General features: G+C 48.0%; 1 protein-coding gene across 1 annotated transcript in view; it reads right to left on the bottom strand.

Annotated features, from left to right (window-relative positions):
• Nucleotides 1–16,686, bottom strand: part of GABBR2 (gamma-aminobutyric acid type B receptor subunit 2) — a 414,026-nt gene that overhangs the window by 271,069 nt on the left and 126,271 nt on the right. Inside the window, exon 2 of the mRNA XM_006143690.1 lies at nucleotides 6,568–6,705. Within this exon, the coding sequence (XP_006143752.1) occupies nucleotides 6,568–6,705 (138 nt within the window). The remainder of the gene's footprint in view (nucleotides 1–6,567; nucleotides 6,706–16,686) is intronic.

Genomic DNA, 16,686 nt, shown 5'->3' with positions numbered 1-16,686 from the left:
TGGGCGGGCCCTAGCTGTCCAGAGCACTCTCCAGGTCTGCTCAGCATGGGCGGCAGGCCTGCTGGTCCCTGGATGCAGGACTGAATGGGACAAGGCTCTGATCTCAGGTGCCCAGGCCAGGGTGGGGCAGACCCAGTGGAACAAATACCTGAGAGGGGTGTGCAGGTGAGGGAGCATAAGGAAGGGAATGGGGAAAGGGGCCTTCTAGAAGGGGCACCCCAACTCCACTACATCCTGCCCCATGGGGAGACCTGAGCACAGTCCTGTCACATGGGGAGACCACAAAGTCAGCATGGCCTGCAGCATGTAGGAGCAGGAGGTGGGCTGGGGAAAACCCCAGGATAGAGCACCCCCAAGCCACACCAAGAACTGTAGCTCTGAGCTGGCAATACGGGGATGTCTGTGCCGGCAGCATTCCCCTGGGATCTCCTCCACGTCCTCTTTCCCAAAAGAGGTTCTTCAGATTAGCAGCGTTTGTTAACAAGCCCGGGTAACTAGGAGATGAGTGGGCCTTAGAGATCACCTGGCCTGGCAAGTCTCCAGGAGACAGTGCCTCTCGGTTACCTGAGCGGCTGGTACTGGAATGGCAGTGGATCTGATGAGTGGCCTTCACAGTCCTTGAGAGATTTGACAGATCCCCTAATCTAGAGGTACTCAGAGTGGAGCCCTGGAATTTGCAGAGTTCACAGAAGCAGCGCCCCAGCCCCCCTAAGTGACTCTCCCGGTCGCCAGGGAGCCAGCCGCCAACCTGGTCAGTGTCTACGTTGTAATAAATCTCCTCGTCAGCAGGGCTGGCTGAAAACGGACCACTCAAGGAACCCTGAGCAACGGGGAACTCATGGCTTCATAGCCAGGCAGGCTGCTCCACGCTGGAGGCCTCTAGAGGCATGGCTTGCTGGCAGGGCATGGAAGCCCTGCTTCCCTCTAGCTCCAGGCATGGCTCCTACTGCTCCCCACTTCCGTCACAGAGAACCTGCAACATCTCCCATCTCTCAGACAGCCATGCAGCTCTGGAGGCCGAGACTCCTCCTCCCCAGTGCTCAGCCTGAATGTGCTCCGTTCCCCCAGGTCCAAACCCCGATGCCTGCACAGGTTGTGCCCTGGTGGTTCCTCCCAGGAAGGAGGATCTGAGCCCAGATTTGAGCCCAGCACCCAGGCAGCGTCTGCCCAGGGGGGAGGGGAACAGGACCACTCTTCCCTACATGTCAGACCCTGGACTCGCTGAAGGTCCTCACATGTCGATAGAGGCTGAGCTCCCCGTGGCTAAGTGACTCACATCACGACTGAAACAATATTAGTCTCTCCGCACAGCATCCATGAATCAAGAAACCCAGCAAAAGGCAAAAGTTAAATTTAACCGACTTCAGCACCAGGGTGAATTTTCACCCCTCTGGAGTGTGAATTCCTATTTTTGTGGCACCAAACAACAGAAACAACTGATTACGCATTCCATGCCGGCTCTGTCCGGCGTGCGTTGCTCCCCCAAAGGGCAGTCAGAGCTCCTTTTCAATTATACAAATTACATGCATTTTCCCATTTGCGAAACTCTGTTTCAGAGCCCAGTTTTGAATAAGTTAAGGGATGCATCAAATCCCTTGAGCAGCTCGCCGTTCCGCCCCTCTGCCACCTCAGGAAACAAGCTCGGCCTCTCTGAACTGGGTGACCAGGGCTGGGAAGGCCACAGTGTCTGATTCATAACCCACAGGGCCATGTTTCCTGAGAGTGGCAGGGAAGCAGACAGCCAGGCTCCCAGGCTGTTCCCACATCTGGATCCAAGTCTTTGGGTTTAAACTCCCCTTGCCTGGCTCCTCATGGCTGGGAGAAGCCGGCTCTCCTGGGTTCATCCTTTGATTCTGCCTCCAGGTCCCCCGAACTGTTGAGCACCATTCCCAGTCCCACAGTGTCCCCCTTCCATGTCCAGCTGATCCCTTGATCTGCTCTCAGTGTCTAGTAACAAATGCAGGACAATAGCAGCCGCTGCACATGCATCCTCTACCACCACACCCAAGGGACCTGTCCAGAATGTAGAGTGGCGCTGTGGGGGTGCCGACTGGGTGTCCCTGTTCCACACCCTCCATCTCCCCACGGTCAGCTCCCTGTGGGAGTCTCTGTTCTCCATCCTCTCTTCCGCACCCAGTGAGTTCAATACTCAGAGGCACAAAGTAACTTTTGCCTTTTGCTAGGCTTGTGATACAGGCCCTGCACTTGGCACCAGGAACCAGGGGGTGAAGGAAATGGGGAATCCTGCCCGCAGAAGCTGGCACTCTAGAAGGGAAGACCAGGATAGAGGCCAAGGCATTTCTACAACATGCAATCCATTTACTAACAGAATACTGTAAGCAAGAGAGCAGTGACCCAGACTGTGCTCCTCAGCCTTGTTCCCACTCCCAGTCTCCTAAGAAGCCTTTGTAAATAGTTTTTCTAATCCCACCCCTCATGAAAGGGTAATACCACTGATGTACATGTGTCTGCATGTGACTGCCTGTATAGCTATCTATGCTTTATACATAAAAAGACTACCCTTATTTTTTTGGCCTTCTATCCAATAACCAATTTCCACCCCCTTTGGGGAGATATCCCCCCCCCGTTTAAGAATGCATGGTGTAGAGAAGGGAGGACAATTAATTTTCTCTTTGAACTGGGGATGGGAGGCACAGAAGGAAAGGGAGTGAAGGAAGATCAGGGAAGCCAGTACAGAGGAAGTGGTACCTATTGCAGGATGAGCAGGAGTTCTGAAAGATGGTGACAAGTCCCCCTTGCTGGGCACATGAGCTCCTGCCTTTCTCCCAGACATCAGTCACTATGGATCCAGCCTCCAAGAGGGTCCCATGACCTTAACCTTCTGCTATACCTTGGTGCTCCTCTCTCACACTTAGGAAGAGCTCCTCTGTGTGGTCAAGCTAGGTCCCAAGAGAGCTTGCCACCTCTGCCTTGGTCTTTCAGCTGACTCACTTTGGGGAAAGCCAGCTGCCATGTTATAAGGACACTCAAGCAGCCTCTGGAGAGACCCACATGGAAAGGAGCCACCTTGGCAGCCACATGAATGATTCACCGTGGAAGCAGGTGCTCTGGCCCCAGTCAAGCCGTCAGATGACACCAGCTCCAGCCTTCAAATCTTACAGGCAGTTCCCAAAACCCACAGAGCAGGCACCAGACATTCTGGGTGTCTGCATTCCTAGCCCACGGAAATAATCAAATGATAAATGAAACTGCTGTTTTTGGCTACCAACTTTTAGGGTGATATGTGACCTAATAGCAAATAATAATGCAATCCCCATCTCATAGGCCAGTTAGTTCTGTCCTGTCCACTCCTCTAGCCAGAGGCCTGTCTTGCTCACATTGGGGCCAGTAGTCCTCAAGCTGTGCTTGTTCCTGCAGCTCCACATGAAGGTCCACTTCCAGCAGGAAGCTCCTCGGAGTCCTCTCTGGGTGGGGGACCTCCCATAGAACTCTCATGCCTGGGCAAAATGGCCACCTGCAGATGCTTCTGTCCCTCCATCCCTTCCCGCCTCCCTCTGATCACTCGGCAGACAACTAACAAAATCTGTGAAGAATTGGGCACAGAAAACAAACAAACAAAAACAATAAAAAACGGGTAAATCAGGCTCAGGTTCTATCCTCAAAGAGCTCACAGCACCACTGGAGAGACAAACATTTGTAACCATGCCCGAGCATCTGCAAAACCCTAAGAGAGGGGCATGTAGGTGGGAAGGAGGAGCTGGGCTGTATGTATGCTCTGCGATAAATATACCAGGGGGAAAAGTGATAAAAATCATTTCTAGGGGCCCTACTTTAGTGGTCCTGTGGTAGCAGCCAGGAAAGACTTCCTGGAAGAGGTGGCATTTAAGCCTGGTCTCAATGCATAGCACTCAATATACTGGAGAGAAGGGGAAGTTTCAGGCTATGGAACAGTGTAAGTCAAGGTGGGACTGCAGGAAAGACCTGGAATGCTCAGTACGCAGGACGCACCTTGGAGGAGAACGGGCAGGCTAGCAACAAGGAACATTTCATTAGTGCTTCCTGTGAACCAGGCGCACATCAGCACCGTGAAATCAGTCCTACAGTCTTGATTAGGGACATAGGTGGGTGCTGAGACTCAGAGCAGCAGTACCTGGCTCTCGCAAGTGGGCAGTGTGCTTCGTGCTCAGGAAAGAATATGCTAGCCCAGGAAAAGGAAAGTGCTTGCCTGAGGTCTCGCAGTCATTGAGCACCTGGAGGGCTGGAAGGGAGCTCTCACAGCACACTGAGCCCAGCAGACTCCCAGGTCCCAGTTAGCCATGCACCGCAGCACGCTCAGCTCCTTCCCTGGCCTCCTCTCCCTGCATCCACCCACATGCAGCACGGCCTGCTCCGGCCACAGCAAGTGACTCACCACTCCCCAAGCCCACACACTTTCCCACCTCCCGCTTTTGCACGCCCAGTTTCCTCTGCCGGCAGCTCCCTCTTCCACGTCTCCAGCTGTCCAACGCCCTCTTCTCCCTCAGCAGCCAGCTCCATTGCTCCTGCCCTGGGAAGCCTCCTTGACCCGCATCTGAAATGAGGGCCCCTCACCTGGGCCTGCACCCCTCCCTCAGCACACCTTTGTCATGGCTTGCACCCACCACCCCTCTTGGCTGAGAACATGGGCTGTTCCTGCAGCACCCCATGTATGCAGCCCTGGACGCATGGAAGATCCTCAGCCAATGCAAATGGAGTGAGATCGGACCTCTGCGTGTCTGGCTCCTGCTCACCTCGTGACTCTCACTCTCACCACCATGCTTCTGCCCACTGCCCCATTCTCTGTTCCGAGGACATGCCAGGTTCCTGCCCAACACAAGCTGCTTGTCTGCATTCGCTAGCCCCATCCAGTCACGCAGAATGCCCGTCATCCAACAGACTCCTCCCCATCCTTCAGGCTTGACTGTCATCTCCTCCAAGAGGCCTTTCCTGATTGCCCCAAGACAGCCACTGCTTATCCCATCACCTTGTTTATTTTTGTCCTTGCCTAGTTTCCTTACCACAGCCTTATTTTAAGGGCCAGACTAGCTTAGTTTAAATCCTGGCCCTATTACTTATTAGCTTAGAGCCTTCAGGCAAATCATTTGGCTTCTCCGTGCTTCAGTTTCCTTATCTATAAAATGGGGATAACCATAGTCCCTACAGCGTAGAGCAGTTATGAGAATTAAATGAGTTACTGTATATAAGTGCTCTGAACAGCATCAGGTAGGCCCTCCATATTCAACCATTAGCTCTTAGTATTGCTATCGTGAGATTATTTGCTTGCTTATTGCCTATCTTCCTCCTAGAATGGAAGTTCTGAAGTGATGGGGATCAAGTCTGTCCTGCTCAGCAGTATGACCTCAATGTCTACGAAAATTCCAGATGAAGGCCCCGCCATAGTAGCACCTGCTGGATTCCATTGCTCAGTAGGCTGAGGCCACATGAGAGGCCTGGGTTTGACTCCCTGCCTGCCCTAAAAGTAAGCTGGGTACGGCAGAGCGTGCTTATGGTCCCAGCTGCTTGGGAGGCTGAGATAGGAGGATCTTGAACAGCTCATTGGAATGAGCAACACAGCAAGGCCCTGCCTGTAAGACCTGGGCAAGGTGACAGGTGCTTGGAGTCCCAGCTACTCAGGAAGCTAAGACATGAGAATTGCAATGCAGTGAGACTTTGCTTAAAAATACACAAACAAAACAACCACCACCACCCTCACATGATCCATACACACGTGCGTGCACACATACACGCACATACACACACACACACACACACACACACACACACACACACACACATGCATAATCCAGGCATTGAGGAAACTGTAATATTAGCTGAGTGGATGGTTGAGTGGGTAGAAACAGGACTAAGTGGATAAATTGAGTGGATAGATAGATGGATGGATAAATGGATGAATGGAAAGATGGGTGGATGAAGCAGAAGGAAACAAGCAGGGGCCACCACTTGCCCCTAGTGGTCATATTTTTCTACACGCTTTTGTCCCATTCCAAAGAACAGCTGACAATGGTGAGGTTCACCTCTGAGAGACTTCCCGGTCATTGGTGGAGCATCCAATAGTGTCTAATATCTGCCAGTGTGAAGAGTGAATATTGGCTATGGGTCCAGGGAAGGCTTACCCAAGGTGAAAGGCTGATTTAAGGTACTAAAGAGAATCTCAGTGGGGAAGGAGTTTTGGCAGGGAGTGCATAAAGGGTCGTCTGGTTACGGGCACAGTGAGAGAAGGATTCTGAGGCCCACAGATCCAGGATTCCTGTGGGGAAAGGTGTGTTTTCTGGAGAGGCTGTGTGTGGAGTGAGTGGCTGGAGATGACACTGGACAGGCAGGTAGACTGACACAGATGCTCATGCAAGTTGGGCTAGGGAGTCAGTGGTGGTCACTGAGGGTGTCAAACACATGATGGTGGGATGAGGACTCCCTGGAGAGACCCAGGTGGCCAGACGAGAGGGTGGAGGCACTGAGAGGCTATACAATCATCCAGAAGAGTACAGGAGGCCTAACCCAGGCAACTTAGGATCCACAACAATGGCCAATGAGTGATAGTCCCCCGAGTGGGAGCAGCTTGGACCTTACCTGCACCAGATTCCAGCCTTGGAGGGACTCGGCAATGATAGATGTGACGGATGGACAGACGCCTCCAAACACCATCAAGTGGTTCGGTCCGTATTTTATTGCATCGTAGAAGGCTTTCAACCCTTTCGCATTATCACACTGGGAAGCAACACACAGAAAGAGAGGCCCAAATTAGAAACAGCTTTCCCCAGGGTAAGAGCCCGACAGCGGATTCACACAAACAAATCTTTCCTCATGGAAAACCTTCCAGATTTCAGTTCTCCCATGTTGGAGTTTCTCCCTAGGCCAGCCCTGAGCCCGTGCTGTGAGCTCAGTGAAGTTGTGGTCTTGGTGCACACTCCCCACCCCAGCTCTCCTCCCAAGCACTCTCCCTCCAGCACACTCACCCTCAGCTATCCCCCTGCCAAGGATTCTGAGGAAAGGCCACTAAAATACATCATTCCGGGATGGTCCCTTTCCACAGTCATTTCTGTTTTAAATGAAGAGGAATCTGCACTAATTAGGATGGCTATTATCAAAAACAGCAAAACAAAACAGAAAGACACACATGTTTCTGGAGATGGGGGGAAACTGAAACCCCCATGCACTCTTAATAGAAAAGTAAGATGCTACAGCTGCTGTAGAAAACAGTATGACCACCATCAAAAAGTTAGACCCAGTAACTGCACGGCCTAGCAATTCCACTCCTAGATGTAGACCCAAAAGAACTGAAAGTGGGACTCAAAGAGATATTTGATCAGCCACACTCACAGCAGCATCATTACCAATAGCCAAAAACCAGAAACATCACAAATGTCTACGAACAGTAGACGACCATTCATCCTTAAAAAGGAAGGAAATTCTGACACATGCTCAACATGGATGAATCTAGAAGACATTACCCTGAGTGAAATCAGACACACAAAGAGACAGCTGGTTGCTTCCACTCACGTGGGGTACCTGGATGGGTTCAATTCACCGAGACAGGGAGTGAATGGCGGTTGCTGGGGCTAGGGTAAGGGGTAGACGGGATTACTGTTCAGTGGGTTTAGAGTTTCAGTTTAGGATGATTCAAATGCCCTGGCGATGGGTGATGGTAGTAGCAAACAGTGTGAATGTACTTAATGCCACTGAACCGTACATGTAAAAATGAGAAAATGTGTGCTATATACATTTTACCACAATAGTGAGGGGAAAAAAAAGATGATGCTAAATCTAAAGAGAAGACTTCATTCAGCAAACACTTGCCAAATGCAAAGCTAACCAGAAATCATAAAAGCTAGACACAGCCTCTGCAAGCCACTTGCGTATGAAAGGAAAACTAGTCAATGAAACAGATCATGGCAGTCCCACATGGAAATGGAAAAGGGACAAATGTCCACAAATGACTGCAGTCAGTTACTGGCTTCCCGCCTTTCCACCTCCACCTCCCTCATTCAGGCCATGTGGTCACCTCTGCCCTGGACAGAGGCCTTGGCTGCTAACCAGGCCTCTTGCTTCCCCTGAGACCCAGTTAAGCCCATCTGCCACCTAGCAATCTGAGAGTCCTTCGAAACACATCAATCTGTGCATTTCACTCTCCTGCTTTCCAAGCACTTAACACGCATATTCCTATCAGAATAGGATGCTCGAAAGGTTAAAAACACAATTCTTCGGAGAATCAATAGTGAGCATATGTCAAAATTTTACCCAGCTCATTAATAAAGGCACGTGAAGGATGACAAAGTGAATTCAAAAGAGATTTTTAGAAATAGGGACTTTTACAGCCAATGAATAAAATAAGGAAGAAGATAACATTGCTAAATTATGCCAAAACTGGTTAGTGTCCTATAGGGCCATAAAATCATAACCTTTGGGAGCAAAAGAAAATAATCGAAAACCAGCATATCTGATTGGTTTTAGAGAATTATATAACGTCTGGCCTTAATTGATTGGGCCAAGTTCTCTTCTCATCTGATGACCCCTAGACGGGGTCTTAGGAAATGCTCTAAGTATTAGGCTAAATGTTCACATAACTTCATGTTTTCATTAGTTATGAGTTTGGGATGATTTTCTTAACGCTCTTGATCACAATGAAAGCTGCACCATCCAGCCGCTGCCTCTTGCTCTGACCTAATTTCCCTCCACTCGCCCCTTTGCTTGCTAAGTACAGTCTCACCAAGCGCCTTCTTGTTCCTTGACATGGAAAGCCATTTCCTCCTGCCGCTGAGCCTTTGCACTTGCTCTTTTCATTGCTAGAAACACGGTCCCTTGGTTGTCCTCCTTCAGGTCTCCCACCCCAAATGGTTCCTACCCATCATGCCTAACAGGTCCGACTATTCGATGCCCTAACGTACTTCCTAAAATTATCCAAAATCACCTTGTCAAGTTTTTGTTTGCCTGTATACTGACTGACTCTCGCGACTAAAATGTAACTCCGTGAGGATAAGGACTTGGTCCTTTCTTCCTCTGTCTCCCCAGAGCTTAGACAAGGGCCTCGGTAAGGAGTCAGCACGCATCTGTTAGCACGTCTCGCTGACTTCTCCCTCCGTCTGCTTTCTTCCTTCTCTCTCCACCTCCACGTCTCTCTCCTTATTTTGGTCTTTCTCATCATTCTGTGTCCTCCTCTATCTTTCCGCTCGTCGCCCCCTTTCTCCTTAAATGGCCACAATTCAGGATCAGAGTGGACTGGTATTTCTCACCATCTTCATTTATCTAGAAACCGCTCTAGACTGCGACCCACGTGGGTGCAGACAGGGATGGATAAATGAGCCCGATGCAGTCCTGGCCTCCCAGGGCTCACTGACAGGGACAATGAGACAGGGCAGGGGCAGCCACGTCACATGGTGGACAGCGCTCAGCACTGCTGGCGAGAGGCAGAGCCAAGGCAGTGTGCACTACAGGGGACACCTAGGAGGGCTTGGGGCTCAGGGAGACTAGGGTGGGGATGGTAGGTAGAGAAGCGGCAAGCACGTATATAGGCAAGGAGGAAGCAGAGTGGGACAGATGGGAACAGAAACAGCCCAGCTGTCACCAGGGAGCGGTGAGGACAAGTGGCCAGTGAAGACTAATGGGGACTCTGAGTACCAGGCCGGGGACCTTGGATTATATACTACTGGTGTTCAGAGAACAGCTCACTTTTTAAATTTTAATTTAATTTTAAAATTGGCCAAGTGATTTTTTTTTTTCCAAGAAAGGGACAAGGAAGTGGGCTGAGGGGTGGCAAAGTGGTAAAGCACAGTGCCGATCCACTTGGAAAGGCTCCAGGTTGACGTCCTGAGACCTCCCTGAGTATGCCGGCATGTGTGGGTCCATGACCCAGTGCTGGCTGAGCTGGGGCGGGTCACAGTGTCAAGATCCTGTAGGTGCCGTCTCTGCCTCCCTCCCTACTTCTCTCATTCATGGAAATAAACTTTAAATAAATAAACTTGAAACAAACGGAAATTGTGATTTTAAAAGAGAAAAAGAAAGGAAAGGGGGTCAGCAGGGTGCTTGACTCCCACATCACCACAGTTCGAGTCCCAGACCTGGCAGCGTGCTTTCTTACTCTCTCTCCCCCTCCCTTTCTCTGTCTCTCTCTGGTAAGTGCACATGCCCTATAGCAAATTTAAACAACAATAATAATAAATAAAATTAAATAATTCTTGGGCAAGCAGGTGGCGTGGTAGTTAAAGGCACTAGATTCCCATGGGGATAACCACAGTTCGAGTCCTGGACCTGGCGGCTTTCTTTCTTCCTTTCTCTCTCTCTCTCCGTATCTCTCTGATCAAATTTAAAAATCATAATAACAAATGGAATTAAATAAATAAATAATTCATATTTTAAAATGAATTCTTTTTAAAAATTAAATAGTTCTTTTTTTAAAAAAAAAAAGAAGAGAGGAAAGAAAGGAGGGAGAGAAGAAAGATTTTTTACTGCTTCCTGCGGTCACCATTAATTATCCCCATTCCTTGATTGAAAGCAACACTTCTCACCCTCAGCAGAGCAAGAGTGGATATAACAGAGCGTTCATGTTTTAATTGTTTCTCTGTGATTTACTAAATCATTTCTAGTTTTAATACATTTCTGAAATGATGTTGGCTTGTTTTCTAATCTGTAGCTAATGAAAGTGATAATTTTATGAGATTTATAACCAAAGTGGCATTAAAATAGTATTAGTAATAATGAATTTATTATTACTAATAAGTTTGCTGAGTAGACATTGATTCCTGAATGCTTAGTCCTACAAGACTCTATATGAGTAATGATGCTCTAGATTCTTAGAAACACACAGCTCTGGGATATGTCAACTCAAAAAATCTGAGACCATTTGACAGCCAGTATCACAATGAGAAGATTAGGAGAATCTTCCAATGTTCCCAAATATTTATCTGATGCCGTTTTCACCAGTCTGGGTGTGACAGGCAGAGCTGAGTCCCTGGGGACCTTCACCCGTTGGCGTTACTCTCATGTGCTCACGTTACATGGATAAAGGGGGTTTGCAGATGTAATTAAGGTTACTAATCAGCTGACCTTGAATTATTGCCTAGATGGGCCCTACATAATCACACAAGCCCTTAAAAGCAGAGATCTTTCTTTGGTAGCGGAGGGGATACCATGATATGCCATTGTGGGTTTACAGAAGAAGTGGGCCGTTTGTCAAGAAGCGGGGAGTTCGGGTCTACAATTGCCAGGAACTGAATTCTGCCAAGACCCAGACACAAATGGAAATGAATCTTTCCCAGCTGATCTTGGCGAAAAGAATCCAGCCCAGTGGGCTCCTTGGTTTTGGCCTCGGGAAGCCCCAAGCAGAGTCCCACTGGAGTCGCACTGTACCCAGACTTCCAGCATGAAACCGTGAGACACTAAATGGGTATGACTTAATCCACTAAACGTGTCGTAACCTATTATAGCAGCAATAGAAAACTAATAACGCAGGTAAAATGAGGAAAATAGGAATAACATAGTGAGGTTTTACTCCAAGTTAAATTTATTCCACTTAAAAAGCCACCCTTAATTTATAGATAAGGTTCTTCTTAATTTGCATGTGGTGCTGAAATGTTTTTCTGCTATAAAATGATAGAGAGCAGGAGGGCTTTGTTCTTAATGTTCTGGTGTGGCAAAATAAAAAGTTTCCCATACTATGTAAATTTCTATTCAGGCACCTCTCTTCCTTGGTATGTGAAATCCAAACATCTGGGCTTGGCTAATCCAGCCCATGCCCTCATTTTTAGACACAGAGACCAAGGACTAGAGGAGAAAAGGGATTTACCCAGTATCTTGCCAGGATTAGGGGAGATATTTCTGCATTTCCAGTTCAGAGCTTCCTCAATAATCTAGAAAACTCAGCTCCACAGATAAAGTGAAGGATCAAGCTAGCAGTGGTCTAGAAAGGACCACTTCCCTCAGGATAACACTGCAACCCCAGACCTCATCCTAAACAGCCCTCTTGGCCTGAGGCAAGAGAAACAACCTGCTAGGCACTGCTTCCCTGGCTCCCCTAAGGGAGCACCTTTGTAGTGAATAACAAAATAAAAGCTACAGGGACATGTCTGTCCCATTTTTAATGCTATTTTCCTTCATCCACATTGCAATTAGTGTGTGTGTGTGTGTGTGTGTGTGTATTTTTTAAATGTGTTAACCAGTAAGTATACTTGCAGGTTTCAGGGTGGGGTAATGAGAAAGCACCCCCTTGGGGAATGATCACAGTGCAATCCCTTCTCCTCTTTCTCTCCCTCCTTTTGACATCTTGAGCACACACCCATACACACCCAGTGTGTTTCTCAAGCTGCCAGGTATGGGACTCAAACCCTGCAGTCAGCCATGTGGGATCCAGCTACTTTAGCTACCAAGTCATAGGCTGGCCCTAGTGTATTGTTTTTATCTCACATGATAAGTGTCCCAGATAGATGGACTTTGCAGCTAACCAAAGCTGAATCTTCAGGAAAGGATCAGCTTGGAGGTTTTCAAACTCAGGCCCTTGGGGGCTGAGGGCAGAGAAGAGATGGACAGTGCCAATGAGAGGAGTAGGACTCCTTACCGTCACTTCAACCAACAGTTCCTTTTCTATTTTCTGAGAGGGCTTCGAAAGTTGGTTGAAAAATGGAATTAAAGCATGAGTTTAGGGACCAGTAATGACTATGTCGCTGGACTTCCTTATAGTCCACTGTGGTTTGAGTCCCAGACATGGTGGTTTAAACTCACATCGGGTGTTTTGTATGTGTGTGTGCCCAAGATCCCAAGAGGAGCATGAAGGAGAAAGGACTGTGGTGTGGCCATCCCCCCCTAGGGGGTGACTTCTCACTTTCTGTCTCTCTGTCTCTTTGGCAAGTGCACATACTCTATAGCAAAAAATCTCTCTCTAAAAAAAATGAGTTTATTTGGTGCCAAATAAAACCCTTATGAAATCCATACATAATTTTTTATATGGCACATTTTCCATGAATTTTTTGGAAGATTCTCTTGCATGTATCCCATGAGGGTTTCACATAAATCTTAATTTGTCATTGGCTAACTCTGCTTTCTTTGCTAATAGCAATAAATGAATAAATAAATAAGTAAAATAATAATAAAACAAAAAGTTTGAAAGCCAAGGAGATGAGCCCAGAGGTCCCTGCCAGGGTATGCTTGTCTCCAGCCTTGGGAAAGGCAGGGGTGTGTCCCAGGGCCAGGTGCTTGCTTGAGCACACACTCTACAGCTAATCCCCTGCAAAGCCATTTGCCTGATGATTAGTTCCCCAGACCATAGGGAAATCTCTCCGAGATTGCATTTCCTGAGGGATTCCTTGCAGACACCTTGCCCTAGCCACTTCATAGGACTTGTCCTTCCAGTTCAGGTGAAAGTCAATTTCACGAGGATCTAACACTCCCGTCCTGCCTGAATGCTGCCTCGGAGGTGCTCCTCTACATGCCGTTCATGATCATGGTGTTCTTGCGGACCCGCCCCTGCCTAAGCCTGAAACGCCAGCAGCTCTCCGATACCCCATTTAAGGTGTCTGCCTGGCAGCTTTTAGTGAGCTGTTCACTGAGCAAAACGATCACTCTGAGAAGTTATTTATGGCAAGTTGTCTTTCAACAATTTGGCTTTTGATGAATTACTCTCAGAGCCCCTATAAAGGAGGCTCCATGTCCTGGATGGGCTTTATCATGATTTCCTACTTCCCCCACCTCCTCCACAAGACATTTCCCTCCTCAGCTCCGCAGGGGATTCTGACAGGTTGGCATGCCTACAACCTAACCAGCAGACAGGAAGTAATTTCACCACAGTGCGTTGTCTCCTGCCACAGTTGAAAGCTAAATGACCAGCCACAGCCTCTGTTCTGTGGCCCTGCAGAACTGGCTCTAGCACATAGTAGGCCCTCCATAACTGTTGCCTCCCCCCACCCCAACCCCTCCAGTATTTGCCGTCATTGCCGTTCTCTGACTCCGTATCTACAGCGGCTCATGATCACCACCTCCAAACTCCCGTCCACTGTTTCATTGCCAATGGCTTCTTTCCCCATAAGGATTTGGCACATATAGGCTCTTAAAATTCAGCACTTAGAAATGGGAACAGATCCAAAAGCCATGAAAATCAATTTTTTTAATGAAAAAGTGAGACTCCAGAATGAAATCCATTTTCATTTAAATCCCATTTTTAAAAAATTAAAATACTTTCTTGACTTAAAAATTCCAAAGAAAATGTTACTGAGAGTTAAAATGTAAAAATGCCAAGAAAATGTCAGAGTTAATAATGACCCATTTGAAACTGGGAATTACTTTTACGGAATTTCAGAATGGAAAGAGAATTTAAAAGCAAATGTGTCCAACCTGTCCTGGTTCCGAAGTCCCCCTTCGAGGCTCCAGCAGGAGGAACAGGGCCTCTGTTCATGTCCCTCAAGTTGCGGGGGGAGGGGGTTCTCACTGGTTTGTCATTGGCTAACTCTGCTCCTTAGAAATCACCCTATCTTTTGCGTTTCCTGTTCCAAGTTCTCATTCTAAACAAAAGGTCAGCAAACATTATTTCCCACTAGAGGCAATATACTAAGTATGGGAGGCTTTGAGGACCATATGGTCTCTATAGCAAGTACTCAACACTGCAGCTGTCGTGTGAAACAGCCATAGACAGCGCATACATGAATGAATGTGGCTACATTCTAATAAAACTTTATTTTTAAAAAAAATGGGCAGCTGGGGTCAGATGGTGGCACAGTTGTAATGCAATGCTCTGCAAGGCTGTCCCACATAGTAAGGTTCTGGGCTCACATCCAGAGACCTCCCTGAATACCAGGAGTGCATGTGCCCATGGTCTGGGGCTGGCTGAATTTTGGATGGATTGTGGCATGAAGAGTCTGTATGGGGGTACCTGTCTCACTGTTTCTCTCACTCATGGAGGGAAGGAAGGAAGGAGAGAGAGAAAAAGAGAGAGAAAGGAAGAAATAGAAAGAAAAGAAGGAAGGAAGGAAAGAAGGAAAAGAAAGAAAGAAAGAAAGAGAGAGAGAGAGAGAAAGAAAGAAAGAAAGAAAGAAAGAAAGAAAGAAAGAAAGAAAGAAAGAAAGAAAGAGAGAGAGAAAGAAAGACAAAAAAAAAAAAAAAAAAACAAGCAACTGCTGGATTTGACTCATGGGACATAGTTTGCTCATCTTTCTCTGCAGTCTTCTAGAACAAATAGAGCTCCACCCTTGAATGTCTAAACACAGCCAGTAGGACCAAAAGACATCTTCACACTAATTTACACTTAGCTCTCCTAATCATCCCCATCCGAGAGGGTTTCAGATTACTTCTCATGCATCATTCCCTGTGAAGGTTTTGGAAGACAGATGTTTTGGAAGGCAGCACTTAGAAGGACCCCAAATGCCTCCACCTACTCTGCACAGAAGAGTAATGTGAGGTGGCATGCTTCGTGCCCTGGCCATGCACCAGGCATTGCTATACCTTAGCTAGAACTACATTAGCTTAGCATAAGTGATGCCATTTTGTAAAGCACTGCCATTTTGTGACTTAGGACATATAAGAGCACCACCCTACCTAATCCTGATACCCAGGCAGCACACCACGGCTGCAAAACCACCATAAGGAATCTAGACACCCCAGGTGGCCTATAAAACCAGGGCCTACACAGACACTCGGAACTGTCACTCATCATTCTGAGCCGTCAGAACCAACTTTTCCTCCAAAAACTGAGCTGAGTCCTCCTTCAATCAAGGACTTCAAACTGTGAGAGGAGCGAACTGAGTCCTCCCCTAGTCTCACTTCTTGCCCGAGAGAGCGCTAACAGAGTCCTGCCTAGTCTCAGATGCACCATCACTGGCTCCTTGGAACATCACTGGCCCAGCAGCCAGGAACAACGTACACTACTTCCTCTGACCCACTGCCCGTCTGCTTCCCTGCGATCGCGCCTAGAGTCCGCTTCGGTGTAGACTCGGCGCTGGAGTGTTGGAACCTGTGTCACGACCCCCACTGCCAGCCTACGACACCAGCACCACTATAGATTTGATCCTGGGTGAGTTTTCCCCCTGCAATCAATATATGTTAAAATGCCGATCTGAGTCCGTCTCTGTCTGCGAGTCTCTGACAGGGGAACCTTTATTGTCCCCTGGGACTGCCCTGAACCATAAGCTGCTACTGAATGTCACACCCCACTTTGTTAGGCATCCTCTCTAATTAGCTCAGGCTTTTTCCTTTTTGCGACAGGCATGGTACTGAGAACATCATGTAAGTATCTTATTCATCCTCACTACAGTATTATAAGGTAATTATTTCTATTTTAAATAAGAATTCATTAGGCTAGCCGGTGGGATGGTGAGTAAGGCAGCTGGATCCTTCATGGCTGACTGTGTGAATTTGAGACCCAGACCCAGGGCTTGAAACACATGTGGAGGGGCCAGCAGATGACATAGAGGTTGCATTGTTGGACTCCCACATAGCCAACTGCATTCAGGTGCCGGACCTGGTGGCTTGAAAATTACACCAGGCACATGTGTGTGCATGCCCAGGATCCCAGGAGGAGGAGGAATTGTAGCATGACCATCTCCCCTCGGGGGTGATTGCTCATTTTCCCTCTCACTATCTCTGTCTGTCTGTCTCTTTCTCCCTGGCCAGCGCACACACCCTTAGGGGGAAAAATAAAAACCTCTAAAGAAGAAAAACATACAGAGTGCAACAAAGAGAGAAGTCGAGAAGGGATTGTGGCATGAGCACCCC

This window comes from Tupaia chinensis, unplaced genomic scaffold, assembly GCF_000334495.1.
Source record: "Tupaia chinensis unplaced genomic scaffold, TupChi_1.0 Scaffold000104_1, whole genome shotgun sequence".
In the NCBI taxonomy this organism is placed as follows: Eukaryota; Metazoa; Chordata; class Mammalia; order Scandentia; family Tupaiidae; genus Tupaia; species Tupaia belangeri.
Note: the sequence above shows the minus strand (reverse complement) of the source record. Positions and strands in the feature narration are given on the sequence as shown.